Here is a 24,275-nt window from a genome sequence, read left to right on the forward strand (position 1 = left end):
AATATTTTTTTCATCAGCTACAAAAGTCAGGAAACAGAGTGTTCAGAGGACGCTTTGATTTTGATCATTATCATGATAGCCCATACCCCTATAAAACTGTTCATTTATGTCTTTAAGGAATTTTCCACGTTTTAACTAACTGGTGTGGTATATGGCTTTATGAACAGATAAAGCAGAGTATTACCTGCATAGCAGTGAAAATGTATGCTATGTCCTCTAATGACACAATTTTACAAAAATGGATGGAAGCAAAATCACAAAAGAACACCTTTGTGATTTTGTTTTTAAAAAAACAAAAACAAAATTAATAAATAACTTTGAGAGGCTCTTATCCAGAGCCTATCCTTATCAGGATCGCAGGGGGCTGGAGCCAGCTACCATACAGCAAGAGGCGGGGTACACCCTGGACAGGTCGCCAGTCTGTCGCAGGACTCACACTTAGGGGATATTTGGATTCACCAGTTAAGTGCATGTCTTTTAGCTGTGGGAGGAAGCTGGTGTACCCGGAGTAACACAGGGAGCATGGAGGACCACAAGAGTCACACATATCGAGATTCTGTGCTTGAATAATGAATTATGCAATCAGATATGTATTTGTAAATTCATTATTAATTATTTTATGTACTGAAACATTAGTAATTTATTACTTAGCAATTTAATTAAAAATAAAAACACTATTTATAAATCAATATTTCAAAATGAATTATTAGTCCATTAATAAATACTTGATATTCGACAGAACATCACTTCATATTCTATACTGTTCACTGGTTTCACCATACTTAAACTATTGTGCAGAGGTCTGGGGCAATAACTATAAAACCACATTACATTCACTTTTTACTCTTCAAAAAAAAGCAATTCGAATCATCCACATTGCAGGTTACAGGGAACATACAAACTCACTATTTTGCAGTCGATCTAGTAAAATTCCAGACAGCACAAATTCTATTCAAAGCAAAAAATAAAGAACTGCCAGGTAATATTCAGAGTATGTTTTTTTGAAAGAAGTTATAATTTAAGGGGTTTTTGTAACTTCAAAACAGGGAAGGTACGTACTACAAGAAAAAGGTTTTGTGTTTCTGTTCATGGAGTGAAACTGTGGAACAGTCTGAATATGGAATTAAAGCAACGTCCAAACATAAAACTGTTCAAAAAGAGTTATAAAAATATAATCTTCTCCAACTATCACATTAAAAATGGTGATTCCACTCCTCATTTGAAAATGCCTTTCCTTTTCCCTTTCCTGTTAGCTCACAGACTTGCTATTATATTAGCAAATCTGTGAATTAACTTTTTAACTAATAACTATTGGATTAGCTATCCGGTCTTTAAGTCTGACGCCATTAGCCGTGCCTGGGCCCAAACTCAGCTGCAGGTCCCCAAGTCACATGATCACTGCGGCATCACTGAGAGTTAAAAACAGTTTAAATTCTTTCATCTGTAACAAAATGATCAGCGTTGCTGCTTTACCAGGTGTAACAATTAAGTTTAACATCCAGGCATCCATGAAAACCGAATTTATGAAATTTAACGGAGTTAGAAGTCAGCAGGAAGTTAGCTCGCTAGTTTCCACGTAAACATGATATACCGTGTTCTGACAGAGAGATTTCTGAAACAAATTAAGACGTACAGCTCTACTATCACTTCCAACATAAATGCAGACAGAAAACTAAACGGCTGTGACATAGGTAGGGTTACTGAAGTTTGGCTAACATAGCTGTGTCGCTACGTGATTGCTAGCAACACAGCTATGTTAGCATAATATAAACAGTGAAGCTGGTGAATGAACAATAACTTTTTTCCACTCAATAAAAGTTAACGTGAGGGTTCCCGAAGGTTCGGGCAGGATGCTGTAAATGGGCCAAACTTCAATCGGGAGAACAACTGAGATAATCCATCCACAGTACGAGGTTAGTTATTAATATAGTGCTGCATGGGCTGGGCTGTAGTTACGTCATAAGGTTTTAAAAACTGAGCTTTAAAATGATTAGCGGTAATAAAACCAGAGAGAGGCCGACAGTGATCACTGACTGTTTTTAGGAACTTGTTGAGATTAAATAGAACAAGATACAAAGCATTAAAACATGTAAAAAAACATAAAAGGCTCATTAAACACAGAGTAGTTTGGGCCCGGAAGCAGAATTCATCACGTTATCACTTAAAGACTGGATCTCATTTCAGAAATCCCGGAGCAATGAAAATTAGCCACACAGTGTGATGTAAGGAGGTCTCTGATTGGTTAGACAGACAGGCTTGTTGCCTGCCTTTTTTACACTCCTGTTTGTGCACATAGTTTTGCACAGCGAAGCTAAGAAGTGTGTGTGCTTGTGCAAAGGTCTTTCAGCTTCGGCATTTAGACTCTGTCCAACACGGATATATGAAGAATGAAGCGTCTTTGCAGTGAAATGAGAACTGTGCGCTTGTTGAAGTCAAGGTGCTAACATGACTAATGTTAGTTAGCATCACAAATATTACGTATTCATATTTTAGTACAAGCCGTTTTTGTAAGCTAATGGGCTTTCCACGAATAAAGGCTTGAACCAACACTGAGCCCAGTTACATTAAAAGAGTTAAAAGAACTGAGACATGGTGATTAAAATAATCCGGTCATTAAGTGATGACATGACGAATCCTGCTTCCGGGCCTAAAGTAGTCTGCGTTTAATATGGCTTTTGTGTTGTTAACATGTTTAATGTTATGTATTTTCTTCTATTTAATCTCAAAAAGCTCCTAAAACAGTCAGTGATCACTGTTGACCTCCCTCGGCTTTTATTACCGCTAATCATTTATTTAAGCTCAGTTTTTAAAACCTTAGGATGTAACTACAGCCCAGCCCATGCAGCAGTATATGAATGACTAACCTCGTATTGTGGATGGACAGTGTTGGGAAGGTTACTTTTAAAATGTATTCCATTACAGAATACAGAATACATGCCCCAAAATGTATTCTGTAACGTATTACGTTACGTTACTCAATGACAGTAACGTATTCTGAATACTTTGGATTACTTATTATCATGCTTTTTACAACAACGTGAATGTACTATTGCTGTGTGATTTATTACTGTTACTGAAGGTCCGCGACTCCGAACTGTAGTAAAGGGACCTCTGACTAATATGGCGGGGTCCCTGTCGGCTCGTAGCCGAAAACTAGCTTTACTTTGTTGTGTGGGTCAACTTTTCTTGCGAAAGAGAGAGAGAGGCGTTGAAAGGCTGCTCCAACGGAACTTATTGTTTTCGGAGGAAAACACGAACACGGTGTACAGTCGAGTCTTAATAGCTTACTTACAGCTGGGCTCGTCAGGCTCTCTTCTTGGCTGCAGTGGTTATTATTATATTTACATGCTTCCACTCCCCTTTTTCTCCCTCCTCGCGCTCACAGACCCATAATGTGTATGGCAGCCCATTCTCCCTGCAACACGGACTACACTGCCCATGATGCTACATTCTTTAGAGCTATGCTTGTAGCATTCTGCCTGTTAGCTTAGCACAACAACAACGAAAAGGCGCTCTCTCACCCAGGAAACACACAGTCGCAGAGAGAGAGAGAGAGAGAGCGTTGCCCTGTAACCATGGCAACCGTAACGCTGCCGCCTGGAACAACAGAACACAGCTGTCAAACAAAACCCAAACAGTCCTGACCCGCGACAAAATGAAACAGGAAAGTACCACAGTGTAATCCATTTATTTCAACAAAGTAACTGTATTCTGAATACCACCTTTTTAAACGGTAACTGTAACGGAATACAGTTACTCATATTTTGTATTTTAAATACGTAACGGCGGTACATGTATTCCGTTACTCCCCAACACTGTGGATGGATTATGTCAGTTGTTCTCCTGGCTGAAGTTTGGTCCTTTTACAGCATCCTGCCATGCGATTACATTTGTTCCTGACCACCGAGAACACTCACGTTAACTTTTATCGAGTGGAAAAAAAGTTAGCGTGTTTATATTATGCTAACATAGCTGTGTCGCTAGCGGTCACGTAGCACATCATTATATACCAGCTAGCCAAACTTCAGTAACCCTACAAATGTCACTGCTGTTTAGTTTTCTGTCTTCATTTATGCTGGAAGTGATAGCTGAGCTGTACGTTTTAATTTGTTTCCAAAACCCCGCAGTCAGGACATGCTATATTGTATTTAGATAGAAGCTAGCGAGCTAACTTCCTGCTAACTTCTAACTCCGTTAAATGTCATAAATTCCGTTTTCATGGATGCCTGGATGTTAAACTCAATTGTTACACCTGGTAGAGCAGAACGCTGATCATTTTATTAAAGATGAAAGACTTTAGACAGTTTTTCAACTCTCAGTAATGCCACAGTGATCGTTTGATGTATGGACCTGCAGCGGAGTTTAGGCCCAGGCACGGCTAGTGACGTCAGACTGAACGACCGGATAGCTGTCAGTTCTCTCGTGTCTGCTAAGACTGGAGATGGCACTATTTAAGTTAATTTATTTGAATACGTGAGTGCACACATTCATTCTGCAGATAAATGATGATCGAGGATAATGTGCAGTTTTATTTTTTACATGATGCCTGTCTTTATTAATGCAATTTGAAAATTAATACATAAAAGTTGGATGTTTTATGAATTTATCCAATCCCAGCCCCGAACACGGTATGCTGAATCTTAGCATTGAATGTCCAGTATATTTCAATCAGTAGAATTTGTACAGTACCTAAAGCTAGTCAAACGTGTGGTAAAGGTACAGAAGATAAGATACAAAGGCCCTGAATGCTGTATTATATACAGTAAATGATGTGGAAATTATTTTCGCAGAGGTCATAAAGTTATTAAATCACTGCTGATACTTTAGAAAATGTAAACATCAACCAATTATTTTTGTGTCTTTGTTTGTGTGTTGACTAGTGGTGTGCGGATCGATATTGAAATATCGATTCTTCAGATACCAGTTATTTATGTTCTAGAATTGATTCTCATATTAAAATATCGATATTTTAGTACTCTGGGGTAATTTTGTAGTTTTTCCCCATTAAAAGGAACGCAGTGGAAAGAAACTATATCATTTGGATCCTCTAAATTGGAAGGAACTACTTCCTCTTCCGGCTTTCATAGTCATATGCAAAACACAGTTGTGTAAATGTGTCCAGCCCCTGGCGTGCGCACTCACAACAATGGCTGAGCGTAAACGGAGTCCTGTGTGGACGTATTTTACCTCCGCAAACAGCCCAGACGCGGTTTGCGATACATGTGTCAAGACAGTGAGGTGTTGTGGCAACACCACTGACCTCATCAAACACGTCAGAGTAAATCATATCACAGAATATGATGAGCTTATGTTGAGGAGGAGGACGGGGAAGGTGCTGCTGGGGCGAGACAGACGTCTCTCGCAGAGTCCTTTAGTGCTGCAGGCAGGCAACATGCTCAATTAGCGCACAACTTCAGATTTTTTTTTTATTTCTATATGATTATTCTGCATTATTAAGCAATGAGAACAAGTAGTCTGATGTCGTGTAATCACTATGAAGCTATATTATTACTACAATTAAATAATGCAATCTGTTCCCTACCATACTCATGGAGGATTTTACAGCTCCGAGTCAGCTTTGTAGCATCAAACACCCACCCATCTGGACTTAATGCAGGAGAGACTGTGTAACCCAGTAGAAAAAACATCTTTTTAATTTTATTTTCCTTCTTTCTTTCTTCCTTTTATTTTTATAAATGCATTTGCACTCTTTTACCTTGAAAAATATTTATTTTGAAATATTTTGCTGTTTTACAGTTTAGGACCTCATGCCTTTAAAAGGCCAAATCTGTAAATCTGTGCAAAAAAAATCTGGATTCACTGTCATTTACTGTCAGGTAAAGAAACTTTCCCCTCTTGAACGTTGTTCAGCTGCACAAGCAGGGTCTCTTGCAACACGCCATCACTGTTGGGATGGTGGGTTGCAGGAAGACAGTCATTTGGAATTTCTTAAATGATCCTGAGGGTTATGGAACGAAAAAGTCAAGTGGAAAATGTCACCAGTCCTGAGCCGGAGGATCCAATTGGCTGTCCGCCAAGACACTGGACAATCCTCGACTCAGATTAAGGCAGTTACTGTAGCTGCAGCCCCATAACCATCAGATGGCATCTGAGACTGAAGGGCTTCAAAAACAAAGTCCTCGTCTTCTTGAACGCCACAGGAATGACAATTTGGAGTGTCTTCATCTGTAGGGATACTCGCGTTCTAAATATCTGGGGTTCCTACTAGACAATAAACTGGACTGTGAGCCAAACACCAACTAGGGCTGGGTATCATCACTGATTTCTACACAGCAAATCCAGCATGTCCAAATTAACACTGTCGGATTTGATTTCAACACTATTAAAGTGTCTATATGGGTCCACACCAGAGAGTGTTAATTTAACTCTTTTTGGAGAGTTGGTACGTTAACTCTGATTTAGTGTTAAACACCAAATCTGTCTGGAGTTGATAATTTAACACTTGGTGTTAAGAGTTTATATATTAACTCTCAAAGACTATTTTAGTTTAACTACGTAAGAGTTATCTTCTAATTCATTCTAAAAAGCGGGAATTTTACTGTTCTGAACTTCTAGAAATTTCTTTTGGAAATAAACATTTACTAAAAAGATGCAATGGTTTTTGAAAAACATTTATTCTGAACTGTGCACCACAATTTCAAAACATTTTCTGAAAGATGTAACAGTGTACATGTTCTCACTTTCATTAGAATTTTGTTTATCAAAAGGTCTGACATGGTAAATGCAAATAACAGCGTTCTCATCACTTATTTCTTCAATACAATATGCATGTCCTTCATTCATCCCTCTGTGGAACTTCAACGCACTTCTGCTCTCCCCCATATTCCATCTTCACAAGCATATCCTGTGCGGAGATTGAATAAAAATTAGTTGACACTAATTAATGGCACAAATAATCCAGTAAACAATTGCAGCACAGTAAAAAAAAAAAAAAAAGGAATCCTCTTTGAGCCATTACTTGTGTAAAGTATTTTCCCAAAAGACAAGGACACAGGCAACAGGTAATACTGAACTAAATGTAAAACCTCAACCTTTTTCATTTTTACCTAAACCGTGTGCACAAAACTCTGGAGGGATCTAAATGCTACCGTGGAATCCAGTCAGGACGTCTGCTACTGCTGTTTGCTCGTTTTTTTTTTATGGGCGATCGTTTTCAGGCTTCAAGTAGCACCATTATACCAACATTTCACATTCTAGACATTGTTTTAGGTGTATTTGACCAAAAGTTTGACTGAAAATTCACATGCAAGCTTTTTTTCAAGGCTGTGGTATTTGCCCGCAAACAATACCTTTCAGCTAGCTAAAACAGAATATTATGCTATCAGCGAGCAACATGGCTAATGCCTTTCACACAGCTTTGTCTCAACTCCAAAGAGCCACAGAAGTAAAAGCTCATAATAATAATTGAAACAATCTTTGAAAAAATGACTTACCAAGCATGGCAAACAACTCAAATATGTAGAGCAAAATGTTCTGAAACGGCTTCACTTCAGCTTCGATTGGAGCCGTGCTGGGGGCGGAGTCTGTGAATTTACTCTGTTGGTGTCATAGCCCCTCTAGGAGTTCAGAGTTAAGAGGTCAAGAGTTAATGTTTCCATTGTAACACCTCCAGATTTGACAGAGAAACACTCATTTTTAACACTCGATTTTAACTACTATCATTTTACACCTCAGAGTTACATTAAAAGAAGGTGACTCTGCTTAGAGTAAAATTAACTCTACTTTTGCAAGAAGACTATTAACACCAAAACATTTAACACTTTTGAATTTGCTGTGTAGAATCGATTCAATTCCAATTCACAAGGTCCCGAATCGATTCGATCCACAATTCGATTCAATTCGAATCGGGGAATTTTTGCCTCAGACAGTCAGAAATATTATAATTCAGATAATTTTATATCTATAAAAAGAAAGCTGACACTTGTGGGACTTTGTCAAAGGTGTGAGCATCAGAGCCGATGTCTGAGCATAAAACACAGAAAAACATGAAGGTGATTTCCTGGCCTGGGATTTTATAAAAACATTCTGCAGTAGATCAAAAACAAAAGAAAACCATTAATCAACATATGAACGTTACCTGATGCTGCTGACGTGAAGCAGAGCAAAGTTACAGGTTTTATTAGAGACACAGCGTTTTGCAATTTTGCATAATTTTAAAGTTTAAATTTGTTCAGTATTGAACAGCAGAAATGAGGCTTTCTTTTTGGAAGTAAGTAAAAGGGAAAAAACAGCGGCCAACAGCCTGTAAACAACGGTAGACTTGTGCGTAACAAGCAAGCGAATAATGCAGAAAACAGATTTTTAGACAGGAAACTGTTCTTGAAGAGAGAGAGCGAGCGAGAGAGAGAGAGAGAGCGAGAGAGAGAGCGAGCGAGAGAGAGCGAGCGCGAGAGAGAGAGAGAGCTGTGCATGAAGTGTGGTTTTATCCTGGTGGAAGCAAAACAGTAAAAGTCAGACTGAATCCATAACGATGTTTATGTGAAGCCCAGTTTGGATCTTCTTTTGCTGCTGGTTCAGTCAATGTTGTTTGGAGAGAGATCAAACTAACAGCTTTAGAATCAGCGCAAAAAGGGGCGTGAACACAAAGCGCCGACCCGCCGAAACATCAGAATCAGCGAGCTGTCGGCTTTCAGCCCCGACCGTGAGAAAGTTGCATCTCACTGATTCTGATCTGTCGGCGGGTCGGCGCTTTGTGTTTACGTCTTTGTGCAGAATCCGTGTTCCTGCTCTCATTACTGTCTTAGCGGTTGTTGAAATTTTGTGAGGTTTAACCTGAGATTCTGGCATTTTGGCTAAAATACATTTATATTAAAAATCATTTCAGGATTGTAATCGATTGATATCACCTTATCCAAGCCAGAATCGATTTTAATCGATAAACCGATAATCAAAACCCACCCCTAACACCAACCTTCTCTACAGGAAGGACCTCCCTATGGAGGCTTGTATCTTAACATCTGCTGGAGTGAGTTTAACAGTCGATGGTTCCCAGTATGCTTCTCTATGTGGTGCTGGGGGTGCTGTTTCAAAAAGAACATTCACAGACTAAATAAAATAATCAAAAAGGCTCAATTGTTGGTGAACTTGGACCCTCAGGAGGAAGTGTGTTCTTATTTTGAATTATTGTTAATGAATATATTTTGTATTCGTTATTGGATCAACTCATTATAGAGTGACTGTTGCCTTTTATTGAGTGCGGGAGCAGCTGACCACATGTATGAATTTCCTTAGGGATTAATAGTTTTCTGAAGTGCAAAAGAAATGAAACATCACCATTAGCTGATGATCAAGAATCAGCACATACTGCTTAGTGCAGTGGTCCCCAACCCCCGAGCCACGGACCGCTATCGGTCCATGAGTCGTTTAGTACCGGGCCGCGAAAGTTGAGGCTCGGGTGTGAAATTTATGGTTTTCAGGGTTTTTATTGTTAACTCGGTTTCCCTGGGTCTTTTCCCACGTGTTATGAATAAATCTTCTCTTTTGTTACCGGTACTGGTTTTATTTTGTTGTATTTGTCTCTGACACCTTAAAGGCCAGTCTGTGAAAATACTGTCGGACATGAACCAGTCCGTGGTGGGTTGGGGACCACCGGCTTAGAGGACTTTTTGTTAGCAAATCAGTCCTGTTATTAACTGAGAGCAGGGATAAACCTGAGCAAAAACGAACAGGATTATGTTAAAATCAAAATGTCATCATTACATTACCCTAATCAAACAATTTCCCTCACCCCAGCCCTCTCCCTTCTCACCCCTTCATCCTTTTCCAGTTCTAGCCCTGTCTTCTGGAGGTTTTCCTCAAACTCATCCCGTTTAAAGCGCTTGTCATCCTCATGATAGTCAGTCTGATGCTCCTGTGCGGCAACCTCTGGGTCTTCTTTTGGTTGTAGCGGAGCTCGGCTGCTTCTCTTGCTCAGGCTGCGCCGAAGTCGTCGTATGAAGCTGTTATCCCCAAACTTCGATGACTGTCTTCGTGTGCTGCCAGACTTTTGGATATGGTAAGTCAGAACATAGTCCACACGTCGCTTCCCATCAGAGAAGTACAGGCCAAGCACTTTGTCTGAGCATAGATCCTTCATTGGCTGGAAGCAAGACAGAGATTCAAAACATTTCCATTAAATTGTATTTATATAGCATTATATAGGACCAAAGCATTTTATACTGTAAGGTGAAGCCCCTAAAATAATACAAAAAAAATCCCCAACAATTACACCCCCCTTCCTCCCTTGAGCAAGTGGTTTAGTGACAGTGGGAGAGAAAACCTCCCTTTTAACAGGAAACCTGCAGCAGAACAGGAAGGGCCATAGAGCTGTAACTGGCTGAGGGGAGGAAGACAAATCGCCCACTGTGGAAGGGAACCAGAGAATAATAACAACTGATGATTAAATGCAAAGTCTTGTTTAAACTACTTTACACTTACAGGGAGTATCATTGATCGTCACTGATTATGTATGCAATAAAATCAGAGGAAAAATATACGACATTCTTGATATGATTTTTCTTCTCTTCTGTATTTTTAATGCAAGTCAGGCACATTGAGCAGTTTTAACCTTCAATGTTGAAAACCTCACTGATATTATTATTTAAACAGGACCAATGTTGATATACTAAACAGTACAGGTAGCTGTTGGGAGTCATGTTTACACACGAGCTACATGAGCTTTGAAGAGGCCTTGTGTGAAGTTAAGCTTTTTTACATGTAGCACACAACAGATGATTCTTTGTCAAAGGCAATGTCACTGAAATAATTCATTTGGTTTCAAGAATGGATGGCATCTGCACATTTGTTTTTCTGACACTAGCTCAATATACGGTAATATAAAACTGATACAATGCAGCTTCAATTATGCTGCAAAAAGCACCTGGATATCCTGAATGGACAGACCAAATTAACCTTTTAAAATGCTTCATATTAACAATAACTATAGTATTCTACAAAAGTGTTGAGCCACCCTAATTTATTTATAACATCTTCCACCCAAATTGAATTTAGGTGTTCACCATGCATGCAGACTGCATCTACAAACATTTGTGAATGAATGGGTCACTCAGCTGGTACTCCGTTAATTCCAGCTTGGTACAGTGACAGAATGCCACTTGTGCAGCAAGTCTAGTCATGGAGTTTCCTCGCTACAAAACTTTACACAGTCAACTGTTAATGGTATTATAACAAAGTGTAAGCAATTAGGAACGACATCAACTCAGTCACAAAATAGTAGGCCAAGTAAAATCACAGAGCGGAGGCGCATAGTGCACAGAGGTCGCCAACTTCCTGTAGAGTCATGGAGTTATTCACTAAAGACTCCAAACTTCGCTGTAACGCGGTTCACCTTTCGCGGCCTCGTTGTTTTGCAGATTTGTTTGTGCAATTTTGCACGCTTTTCTTTTTCTTTAAACAGCGCATTGTGTTCTGCATCCTGATTGGCTGGAGACCATTGTCGATCAGTATTGTGCCGTGCCGTACAGAATGCATTCAGCTTGTTGAATTGACATAAATCTTCGATCGCTAGCAGTGTGACTCTGAAATGCTGTACTTTATGTTTGTACGTTTTCTCCCCAACAAACAACAATGTCGACGAAACGTTTTGCACCGTCAAACCCAAATGGAAAAGATATTTATAAATCTTATAAAGCTTGTATCTGTCTTGTGTGAAACTTGTATGAAAAGCATACAAGAGTAAAAACAGATATAATATCCCTTGAAAAATTATATAAATGAAACTTGTATGTTTTGGATACTTACTAAATATATGAAAGTAATGAGAAAGTGGCCACTTTCATGAGTAAATCATGTAAGTTTTTACTATTTCTTTTCCATATGGGAAGGCACCTGCAGTAGCACCCAAAAGGCAGAGGAAGATGCTAACCATCGCACAAAAAGTTGGACTTTGGACATAAATGAAGTAAATGAAGGTAGAAGATACTGTATTTTTGGGGCCATAAGACACACCAGATTATAAGGCGCATTAAGCAGACACAGCAGCAAGTTGAGGAGAAATTTTGAATGGTGCTTCTTCCCTGTGATTGTCTTTATGCCACGGCCACATTAAAATTTGAATTTTGATGTAATGCAGTCCAGCAGAGACAGACCAGAGAGAACTCCATTTGAATCCACCAATTAGAAGCATTTTATTCCTGATTTAATATGTTCTCAATGAAGGACCCTGGAATAACTTTGCCCGGTAAGGACATCCAGTCAAAAACTTGATAAAAAGGGCTAAAGCAGTAAGTTTGTGTGCGCGTGTCTAACACTAAAAATAACAATGAAATTAGTTCCTTCACTTCTGTTTTAACTCGAGAAGAGTGAAATCAACAATGGAGTGAACAGGAGAGGTGGAAGGAACTTTTGATAGTTATAGCCTCCCATTTTAAATTCTGTAAGTCACTATGTTTTAGAAAGGTCATTGTGTGGAAGCACAGAAAAATGTATGGGCAGAAATCTGTGCCATCAGAAACTGAAGTTGAATAAGTTAAATTTGAATTGCTCGGATCAAATCTGAATTGTAACTTGAATAAATGTTTTTAAAAACTGAATTTGAATTAGCCCAATTTGAAATTCAATTTATTGGTTTGAAAATGATCACTAAATCGATCACTAAATTGAATTTTATATTTTGAAATTGAATTCATTTGCTTTGAAACTGCATTTTATCCTTTAAAAATTCAGCTCTCGAATAATTTCAGATTCACTTCTCACCATTCAGTTTCAGTTCTACAGTTCAGCTTTTTGGGACTTAAATCCGGTTAGAGTGTGATTAGTGCAGATTAATAGAACTACGTTTTACTAGCGGACCGAAAGTGTTACTGACGGGAATCTACAGCGTCTTGAGCTGAATTAAGACTTCAGAAGTCATTCGTCATGTCGAATGACTAGCGGATAAACTCTCAGGTTGGTAATAAATGTATTACATGTATAAGAACAAGTGTCATGTTAACAAATGATAGCCGTACAGTAACTGTTATGCTTATTGTAGCTGTTAGCTCAAAACGCTAATTTAGCATAGTTTGCTCTGGATTCAGTTTCGACAAACAAATATGATCGACTGTTTCTAGTAGAATTCCAAAGTTGTCATCTTGGACCCTCTCAGAGTGCCCCTCTGTATGCTTGCAGAGACTACAGTAGGGAAACATGCAAAACGGTGTCCAAACCTTTGTATTTTAGCTTTATTTATGCCTTACACAGCATCCCAACTCTTTAGCTAACTTAATAACTTTAGCTAAAGTGAATAGTGACGATAACACATGCACTGTGGGGGGAGGAGGAGGAAATGCAAACAAAGATGGAGACTGATAGATGTGGTGAGTACTGAGAAGGGAGGGTAAAGTAGATAACAGACAGTCCTGTTGGAAAATTATTCAAGCATACTTAAAGTCTTAAATCTTACAATATAAAGCACCCTGAGCTAACTGTTGTTGTGGTTTGGTACTATATAAATAAAAATACATTTTCATGAAAATCTGTCTGAGAACTTTTAATTTTTCAGCAAGACAATGATCACAAACACACCATTAAATCAAATATGGTCAGCAAAAAAAAAAAAAAAAAAAAGACGAAGTCTGGGACCCGCCTGACAGAGAACAGAACCAAAGGCAGAAACACCCAAAGAAGTCCTTCAAGACGGCTGTCCTATTCCCAAAGACTGCTTAAAGAGATCAGAAGAAAACTGCCTCAGAGTTCAGGCTGCGTTGAAGAATAAATGTAGTCATACCTGATTTTAATTCAAGCTTGTTAAAATCTGTGTTGCCTTATATACTATATTTACATGTATATTTTCACATTTTTCGATAAATCTGTGCATCTATTTCCAATTTTTCTATCAACGTATAAAGAGAGTGGTGGCTCAAGACTTTTGCATATTACTAGATAAAACAGTGTAGAATAGAACTAGGTTACACAGATTAGTCAAATGTCGAAATCCAGGTGAATACATGTGAATTCTCTTCATAACTGTAGGTCAACAATGAATCATAAAACTCACAATGATTTAGCTTTTGTGAGCATTTTTTTTTTGAGCACAGTGGAGTGTGCAGCCACTCCACTGTGCAGCAATCGTGTGTGTGTGTCTGCGATAGGAAGCATTACAGGAGCACACACACACACGCGCTGATTAAGCACACACACTCTGGTTCACCCCCTCTTAAAAGGAAGTAGTCATAGCTGCATAGGTCAGAGGTTGCTTCTCTGAGGGCCCATGAGGATGTAGTAGTCCATGCATCACAGACCAAAAGGATCTCTTTTCTCACCAAGCCACCAGGAAATGTGGTTCTCCTCTCCTCCAGGGCTTCAGCATACTCAAAGGTGGAAGAGGAGAATAGAAGTGCAGCTGTTAAACAGCACTGCATTACGCTGAATCCTTCCTTTTTATTCTGCTGACTTGTGCACACAGACACTGACAGACTCTTCTGCATATAGGTTAGCAATAACTGGCTGTTGGTCATCTGAAATGTAACATATGTTGCGAGCCTACTGTTGACTTAAAGAAGCCCAGTTGCCATCTGTTTTCTTTAGACCGTTGAGGTAATCACTGGCTGCTCTAAGTTTGTGAAAACATTTCATGTCTCAGCCAAGAGGCTTCTTCAGTTCTAAAAACAAAAGCTGGATAGTCACAGGTGTGGAGAGGTGGTGCGAGTCGTCACATTAGCCATGGGTTGTTACCATCACCTATCATGTGACCTACTGAGGTCACCTGAAGCACTTCAGGAGGGATCTCAAGATTATTGTAGAGTCTTTACCTTACAGTAGAGGACCCAATTTCAGGCAAGCTTTAGCTGTCAGACCGATGCTTCATATTTGACTCTAGAATACTTTTAGATGTATTTTATGAATACGTGTACAGGATTCAACTTAAAACTAGAGCTGGGCGATAGAACGATAACGATATGTATCGCGATATAACTTTTTCTCGATAGAAAAATTAAACTATCGCGATAGACCTCGCCGCTCTTGTCCTCTTTAAAAAAAAAGAAAAAAAAAGAAAAAAAAGAACAGCCAATCCAAATTACGTAGCGCAGAGCCGAACCAATCACAGCCGCAGCGTCACGTCACGTGACTTGTTACGTACAGCACAAGTGCCAAGCCGCACATGTGTATTTGTTTGGGAAGCAGCCAGCGACCGTACCGCCCGGGTAATGGAGGAAATGAGTGTGCCGACTAGAAAAATCAACCGAGCGTGACCGAAGAGAAAACAGATGATGGTTCCAATGCCGGAGAGATTGTCGAACGGAAGAGCCATAGAAGTTCCGTAGTGTGAAGGTATTTCGGCTATTTCAAGTCTGACAAAAAACAGAGTAGCGTGCACTGTAAATTGTGCCGAAAGCAAGTCTGGAAATACAATAAACTGGTGCATGCGCTACGTCCACACGTACCCGGGCATTCTTGAAAACGCAGATTTTTCTATGCATTTGCACCTTTCGTCCACACGTAAACGGCGTTTTTGGTCACTGAAAACGAAGATTTTTGAAAACTCAGTTTTTGCATTTACGTGTGGACCAGAAAAACGGAGAAAACGCAGCGTCAAAGGTGTGCGCACTTTTTGACGTCACACTGTGCGCCACGTTATTGTTTCGGTGAAATGAATTTCTACAATACTGTTAATTCTACTCTCTGCAGTGTTTAAATGCTTACATATACACACAGTTACTGTCCCTCCACACATACGACTCGGTTCTGCTTCTATGCCCCAGCTTTGTTTACTTTTTCCCACCGAGGCTTCTAGACTTCTGATTGGCCAACATTTCTGCACGGTTAGGAATCTAGCGCCACCTGCTGCTTTGGCATGTTCATAGCAGCGTTTTCCTTCATTTCTGACTTTATGTGTGGACGGGATTATTTTTGAAAACGAAAACGGAAAATCTCCGTTTTCAAAAATACCCGTGTACGTGTGGACGTAGCCTCAGTCTCTGACTGGAAGCGCTAATTCGTCATTCGGCTTTTGTCAGACTAAAGTAACTGTTTGAAAAGCTAAGCTATACAACAAGGAGAGATTGAGAATTTCCTTTTAGTTCTCAGTTTATTTGATATTGACAAAAGTTAGTCAGTTTTGTCTGTTCTTCTGTAACACAAACTAAGATTTATTTTTAGAATTAATATTTTGTTTCTAAGTGGAATTGACAATTTAGTCTGTTTCGTTTGTTCTATTTTGAAACTTAAACGCTTTAGCGGCTGCCTTTTGTGCAGTTTGCAATATTTGCCTTTATTTATCTGAAAAAGTCTCATGTTCCTTAAGTACATCTACCCTGTTGAACTTATTATGGGAAATAAATATTTAAAAACAAGCTGCTGATTATTTCACATTTTACTTGTGAGCAACGGCACATTTAAATTTTACAAATATAGTTATTTGGCTTATATCGTGATAGATATCGTTATCGCCTGAAATGAAAAAAACATATCGTGATATGAAAAAATCTTATATCGCCCAGCTCTACTTAAAACTAGGAGAATCTTGACAATAGGGCTGCCACAAACAATTATTTTGATAGTCGACTAGTCACCGATTATTTTTGCGATTAGTCGACTAATCAGATCATCATCCATTGGATGTAAAACGTACAGCTTATTGCACCAGCAGCATCTGCTCTTATATAACTATCATTAGCTTACAGCTTTAAGTGTTTAAGGTCTGTGCTAACTAACAATAAAGACAAGATGATAGTTTATTAAAGTTTAATGAAATTTGCAGATTGTTTCGGTGAAGTTTAATAAACTCCTTGCTATCTAAAATATAACAGGACACCGGAGTAAATTCTCGAGCATCTCACACTTCTGATAATCAGCTGTCTGCTTGACGTTTATTCAGCTGTGTAAAAACTATAACTTTAATCTCAGCCAAACCGATTTACTCAGGAACAAATAAAATACTAAAAAAGCCAAACAATAACATGTTTAAGTTCTCTAAGTGACTTATATATGTTTAACCTGAGTAGCGAAAGACGGCGGTGGGTTTGAAAATGATCTGCCGGGAGTCCGGTGTTCTCACGGCTCTAGTGAGCCTAGCCCCCGGCTCGCTATCGAGCTAGTGGGTAACAGACGTCTCCGAAAACGTCGGAGCGCTTTTGAAAATATGTGGTGTCTTGATAAACTGAGCAGATATTTGAGGTTTCCACAGCTACATTCTCGCCTGAAAATATGTTAAACGTTTATTTTGTGACCCAGAAAGAATAATAAGAGTAACATTAAAACTAACTAGCTGCCGCCATTGTTGGAAACTGAGCTGCGCTATGAATTCTGGGACACAGCTACTTCGTCTTCTTCGGGGTTTAACGGCAGCTGGCATCCTTGTACATGCAGTGCTGCCATCTCCTGTTTCAGTCCGTTATTACACGCTTAAATCCTGCCACTTATTCCTGCATCTTTTGGGATCTTGCAAAGCTTCAAACGACGCGTCGACTATTAAATCAGTCGTCGACGATTTTGATAGTCGATGTAATCGTGACTAGTCGACTAATCGTGGCAGCCCTACTCAACAGTGAGAAATAATAATCAAGCTCCAAGGCATCTTATTTTAGTGCATAATAATACTGACTACATTTTTCGATTCTTTTATTGTGAAGAGTGTCTGTGTAGCATTAATTGGTAACACTGGGTGGAGTAAAAAAAGCTCGACTGATTTCATGGACATGAATTAAGAAAAAGATATTGACTCTAGTAACTGTCGAGCCTGGGATGCTACGATTGCATTAAAATTTGAGTTCCAGGCCTTTTTAAATTTTTGTTCTTGTGTCTACTTGTTCCGTTTTAGTTTCATCTGATTTTTTTATTTGTTTTTTTTCTATTTCATTTGTTTTCTGTTCTTTGGAAATTTTTGATGATTGATTTTTTTTCTTTATCAATTTACTGCAAACATCAGTCATCCCTTCATTATTATTATTGCAAATGATGCATCAGGTCAAACATCTACGTCCAAACGACTCCAATCAGTCTTTGGTACAGTTAATTCAAGCTTTTGCTGCTGACAACCTGAGTGTGTGATTTGGCCTTGTCTTGCTGAAAGGAGAAGTCCCATCTTATCTCAAAGACCTCATAGTCTGAGAGCGCTTCACTCCTGGTTCCTAGAATATTTAGAAGTACAATGGGAGGCAGAGCCTTCAGCTTTCAGGGCCCTTTCTGTGGAGAGACAGACACTAGCTCTCCTTGTAAGATTAGGCTTCAAACTTTCGTTTTTACTACAGCATATAGTTAGGACTGGATCAGGTGACCCTGAATCCTCCCTTAGTTATGCTGCAATAGCTCCAGGCTGCCGGAGTATTTCTTCTTCAGTCACCTCTTTTCACTCACTGCGTGTTACACCTCCCTGCATTTACGGGATAGGGTGCTATAAATTTGCAATTGCATAGCAGTTGCAAACACATTCCTGCAGCCACCCCCTTCACATCATACAGTTTCTATGTATTTCTGAGACCTGTGGAAACCTTTATAGCAGATACCTACTATAGACTCATTGTTCTTTGCCCTGGTGACAAAATCCACGTCCAGGTTCTTCTCCTCACTACAGACCGGCTCATAATCAGCACTCATAATTGTAGGATGCGTCTGCTGCAGGCTGCTTGAGTGCTCACAAGATGATAGGGGGCTAGAATCTGAGGAGGAAATCAGAAATGCATTTAGAGCTTTTTAAAATACAAATCATGTTTCTGCTGAACATTTCACTTTTGATGAATCCTGAAAAAGAAAGTCCTGTTAAATCTGCCTCAGTAAACAATAAGAATACAATGGCGCAGCTCTATTAGTACCACTAATTCAAGTTACTGAATTTTGTAGATTTTTCAAACTGTCTCAGGAAATCTTGCCTTTGTTGTCTCACCGCAGGTTGTGGTATTGCACACCGCTGATTTTGACCTCTATTCTCTGATATTTCACTAAAACTGTTGAAAATGAACATAATGTGATAATCAGCAGTGTTGACACCATCTTTTGAAATGAAACCACTTTCCCAAGAAACTGCTCATATCATTTACACTGAGAAGCATTCAAATAATCCAACCTGTCACGGTGGCTCATCAGCAGACCCTGACATCTGCTTGGTTGCCTTGCTATATCCCTGATAACGGAACGAAGCATCCTGGAGTGCATTTAGAATCAATTGTCTCAATTGTGTAAAGCTTTGAAAGTTACTGTGCTATAAAATACACTTAAGATTTTTTTTAAGGTGCAATCTTCGAATATTTGGTATTGAGGATTCATCAAAGCTAAAGCCCTGAAACCCCCCTACAGACAGACACGTCTCACTGAGTTATATCCTCTGTTTATCCCCCATTTAGGTGATGGTAAGTGGACTGATTCTAATATAGCGGTTTTCTACTCTCCCGGAGCACTCAAAGCACTCAATCCAACATGCCACATTCACCCAAGCACTTTCTTATAAATTTCTTAGTGCTTCCTAGCTAACATTCATACACATTTACACTCCGATAGATGCATCAGAGAGCAACTTGGGGTTAGTATCTTGCCATACAGCCTCGAGGAGCCAGGGTCGAACCACTGACCTTCCAATCAGTAGATGACTTGCTTTACCTCCTGAGCAACAGCCACTCCCATGGGTGATGCTGACACTGTCTTTGGATATCCAAAACAGCGATACCAGGCCTATTCCAGAAAAGGTTCTTAATATTTATTCAACAGTATTCTACACACCAGCCGTCTCTTATAAATTCTCTGAGTCTACTAGAACAAAAAGATGATAAGAAAAATATGTTTTTCTCTTTAATGAGCAATGGTAATTATGAATACATGTATAATGTTTTTAAATATGATATGCAGAGCAGTCTGTTGATCAATAAGTAATATTCAGTTGAATATACTAGTGTTCAGTTCTTTACCACGTTCATAAAGGGCTCTCTGTAGCCCACCAACGTGCTTATACAAATCTATATACATTTCAAAAGAACACCGGTAATTCGATCGATGTTTTTAATCTATGATGTATTTTTATTTCATTATTATGAGCACATCACAGATATATGCACCCCATGTTTGGCTTTTTGAAGAAAGAACTTGAAATTCAAGAAGAGGGTTGCCACTCTCACAGTGCTGTGTTAAACATGGAGCTGGAGTCAAAGTTTTCGGAAACCAGAGACTATTTATGTCCACAATAATGCGTTTTCATTTGGAAACGCATCTTTTTCTCTCCGTTTTGGCCTCCCGTCCATGCTGCGTTTTCACTGATGGAAAACGCAGCATTTTGAAAACGGTGCTTTCGCGTCGCAGTGTGGACAGCGAAAGTGCAAACTTTCCAAAACGATGACACATGTTAGTCATATGATGCAGTCATGTGACCAATCAAACTAAGATAGCGGAGGGCATTATACAGCAGTTGTTTTGTTTGCTCTCAGGTTTGACAGCCCTATTAAAGATTAACATCAGTCTGTACGCGCTCCTGAGAGCTTTTCTTCAAATTCTTTAACTCTCACTCGCTTTTGCAACTTTGTACTTTTGTGTTACTCGCAGCAACAACTCCAGCTCATTGTTGGTCCATTTAAAAAAAAACTCGGTGCTTTTCCTTGACATTTTGCCGCGACGTTTCAACGAGCTGGAAAGTAAATTAACGGCAGACAGAAATGAGGCAGGCCGAATCTTCTTCGTTTCACGCATGCGCAGGACTGGAACGTGAGCATTTTCAGACGTTTCAATGTGGACGCACAACTCTGAAAATGACTGAAAACCCTAGTGATGTACCTCATCTAAAAGTATTCTGAAGTACTCTCTCTGACAGAAATATAAAGAACCTCGTGTCTTAAGAGGTTGTGTCCATTTACGGCAAAGAGCGAGGACATACTCTTTGCTATGGACGTACGTATTAGGGAGTTTTCCCTCTTTGTCAGTTTCTATTAGCGAAAATTTACTAATACTGATACAATAAGATATAAGTGGCAGAATGCCGAGCCATTTCAAAATGACCACCTTTCTACAATTCTGTATAAAACACGCGTACTTCAAAACCCAGTTAGTTCAAAATTTGTTTGTTTTATTAAGGATTTAACTTTTTTTTTTTTTTAACTTTCCTTGACCTTACCTGGCCTGCCCACACAGACACACCTCGAGTAATGTGTGCAGTAACCATAAGAGAACAAATATTGCCTGTTTATACTCAGGAGCCTGAAATGCCAGAGGTGAAACTGGTGTTGCTTGTATGGCATGGTGGATTGGTCATTGTGTGCTACATCAGGAATTCCTGAGCAGTGTATACCACACGCGTGCAGCTTCACATCAACAGCTTTCTTTGGAAATTTCTATAATTAAAATGTTAAAATTAAATGCATATTTTTATGTTAATATGTGGAAATACATTTGTTACATTACATTCATTTACTGCACAAAACAGTGTTGAAATCTACATTTTTGAGAACATCTCATTCAGTGAGGATGAAAACAATGTGCTCCTCGAGATTGACATTAAACTTTTTGATGCGGTCTGTTCTGGTTCACAGATTTCACACAACCTAATTGAACCTACCAATAAGCTGTGACATGCCACAGCACTCTACCCGACCTCACAGACAAAAGGAAAGATCAACAGGTGAGCCCAGTGCAGCCTTCAGTAGCTGAAGATCCAGGCAGTTTTCTCAGGAGCTAACAGGGACCAAGACAAAGTAGGACACTGTGTCAACGCAACGTTGTGTATGTGGTCACGCTCTGGTCCGTAGAAACATGCAAAGCAAGTATTCAGTGATTTAGCCCCAGAGGACCTGCGGGCTAAATCAGAGAAGCCATTCAAATGAAAATGGCACGTTGTTTATTAGCTCTACTACAAAATCTGAACTAGCCGTTTAAAGGTCAAGGCTGGTAAAGTAATAGGAGTTCACTTCGGTACTAGCAGGCCTGCGTGCAAGTTAAATGGGCATCAAGTCTACGGCACTCAAAGCCATCAGCATCTTAATGTAGCAACATGATTAGAGACTATGGCGCAGCACTACAGCCCCATCGACTCTGTATCAGTGCGCCTATGTGCCCAGCTACAGCCACAATACAGCGAAAGCTACTGAAATGGCTTAAAGGTCTTCCCCGGATGACAAAAATAGAGCTTTATTTCATCATCATCAAACTCATTCCAGCGAAAATGTTAAACCTCTTACCGAGCTCCAATGCGCTATCATTTTGGTCCAAGCTATCCGCCCGCTTCCTCTGACGGTCCATCGGAAATATGAAGGCGCTCAGGGTTCCACAGATACCCTACCAAATCTACAGAAACATGGCCCTCTGCTGCATCATCTATTCCTCACAGCCGCCCGCGCTGTTGCATGGAAACGCTGGACGGAGAGCTGCCACCTACCGATCCTTTGGACAGCTCGGAGACTAAAAGCAACTGTTTCCAAAGAAACTGCACCAGAGACGCGACTGTGTGACTGCGATGAAAAGTGGAGGTCCTTCAGAATTTAATTAGCCCCGTCTACATGAAATGTGTCAAAATGACCATGCCCGTGTGTGTGAACACGTCTTTTGGATACAAACAGCACAGCATTAACGCGCGGGCGCTCAGCGAAAGATCGTGCTGAAAAAAAGCCCCACAAGCATGTTGCATTCATTTCCATGATAAAAACAGGGAAACGTTTCACTCGCGGTTGGGAATCGTAAATATCTCCGAAAAGGAAAAGCTTCATTAACATACATTATTAGTAGCAGTAATATATATAATAATCAACAATCATATGACCCCCTATGAGCAAGCTGTTTGGCAACAGTGGGAAGGATAAACTCCCTTTTAAGAGGACGAAACCTCGGGCAGAACCAGTCTCAAGGAGGGGAGAGGAGGAGGAGGACATTTACATGTCATTTACAAGCTGAGAGGGCGTGTACAAGACATGACTGTTCATTTAAAAGCACAAGACAAGTACTAATTAAATATGAACGTTGATTTATGGCAGTGAGACGGTCATTTATAAGACAGCTAAGCAGGTGAGATTCAAGATTTCTATTTGCATTTTGCGCACAGGACCAACAGTCCATGCACATTGGAATTCTTGTGCAGAGGTCAAGTTACATCCATGCTGTCATTACATTAAAAGACAGCATGTGGACATAGAAACCCGACCTTGTCCCACAGCCCTCCATTTTGGTGGATGTAAGATTAGAGATCTGCTGTACAAACAGCTGTGATGACAAATATTTAAAATGTGCACTAGCAAATTAGTAAAGGAATGCAATGGGAGCTCAGGAATTGCTTCAACTGTAGAGCTTATGATTTCCTGTCAGATGTGAATGCCGCATTTTTGTCGAGCCTGAGCATCACTGAGTCAACTGGTGCCGCCTACTCGAGCTGGGGTCTTTTCCAGTGGGTGCGAGGTGAGCGTAAAATGGCAATCAGGAACAGACTGATCCAAGCCCGCAGAAAGCAGCTATGGACGTCTATAAACGCCGCCGCAGTCTGAGATATCGGTCTGCTCTAAAGAACTCTGTCAGTTTAGGACATTTTCTACCCAGACCAGAAAGAAATGCTTCTTCTCTCCATGTTAGACTGCAGTGTGTCTGCTCTCTGTGCCCACAGGGGGAATGCTCGCCAGCCTTCAGTGTGACTGTCACACTGTGACACCTTCTGGAGAGTTAATCGCGAATATTGAGGTCTAAACTCTCGGAGACTGGAAACGACGCGAATGAACCGCGACCGATCCATTTTGTAATTCATGAAGCAAACAACTGTAAGCGCGTCTCCTTCCGCGGGCCAGCACAAACACGACTCTCGAAGATTTAAATGAACGCGCATAGGCAAACGCGTATCGCGTCGTTTGACGCAAAACAGACAATAAATGCATGTTTTTAAAGTCAATCAAAGAGAGAGAGATCAGCTATCACACACCATATAGACAAATGACATAAAAACAAACAGGCTGAGCTGCATTCTGCAAAAAGCATAAAGAAAGCAGGAGACAGCAAGTGCAACTTTCCTACCAGTTTAAAGGAAAACTGTCTCGTTGATAGTAATGAATATTTACCTGTTTTTCCGGAGTTGCAGAGCAAAGTTTAGTAGAAGGTAAATGCAAGTACTGACAAGCTAATACTTCCCTCTCACCTGTACAGAGAGGGTGGAGGAGGAAGTGCCTCTGGTCTTCTCAGGTAAAGACTCTCCTCCCACAACAATTAAGTAATTGGTGGGTTGTGTGATGTGGCACTGTACAAGCATGGGACTGAATGGTGTGAAGCCCACAGAGTACATATCCAAAAGCAAATAAAACATGCATGCTGTGACTGTCAGGCTGATAGATGTGATAGCATGAATTTCTTTATTAAGGATGGATGGACAGAGGCAAGGCAATATCACAAATGCA

The 24,275-nt window shown here is 39.9% G+C and overlaps 1 protein-coding gene across 5 annotated transcripts in view; it reads right to left on the bottom strand.

Moving 5' to 3' along the window:
* The window catches only part of ano1a (anoctamin 1, calcium activated chloride channel a), a 57,733-nt gene extending 33,658 nt beyond the window's left edge, over positions 1 to 24,075 (bottom strand). For 2 of the 5 annotated variants that reach the window (XM_014414128.2, XM_014414127.2), the window contains exons 1-3: positions 22,089 to 22,505; positions 18,448 to 18,596; positions 9,770 to 10,099 (exon numbers count right to left, since the gene is read on the bottom strand). In XM_014414128.2, coding sequence (XP_014269614.1) covers positions 9,770 to 10,099; positions 18,448 to 18,596; positions 22,089 to 22,149 — 540 coding nt within the window. In that variant the 5' untranslated portion in view covers positions 22,150 to 22,505. The other 3 variants (XM_014414129.2, XM_076887308.1, XM_076887312.1) reach the window with 3 other exon arrangements.
* Positions 24,076 to 24,275: the final 200 nt, after the last annotated feature.

Source organism: Maylandia zebra, linkage group LG1 (genome assembly GCF_041146795.1).
Source record: "Maylandia zebra isolate NMK-2024a linkage group LG1, Mzebra_GT3a, whole genome shotgun sequence".
In the NCBI taxonomy this organism is placed as follows: domain Eukaryota; kingdom Metazoa; phylum Chordata; class Actinopteri; order Cichliformes; family Cichlidae; genus Maylandia; species Maylandia zebra.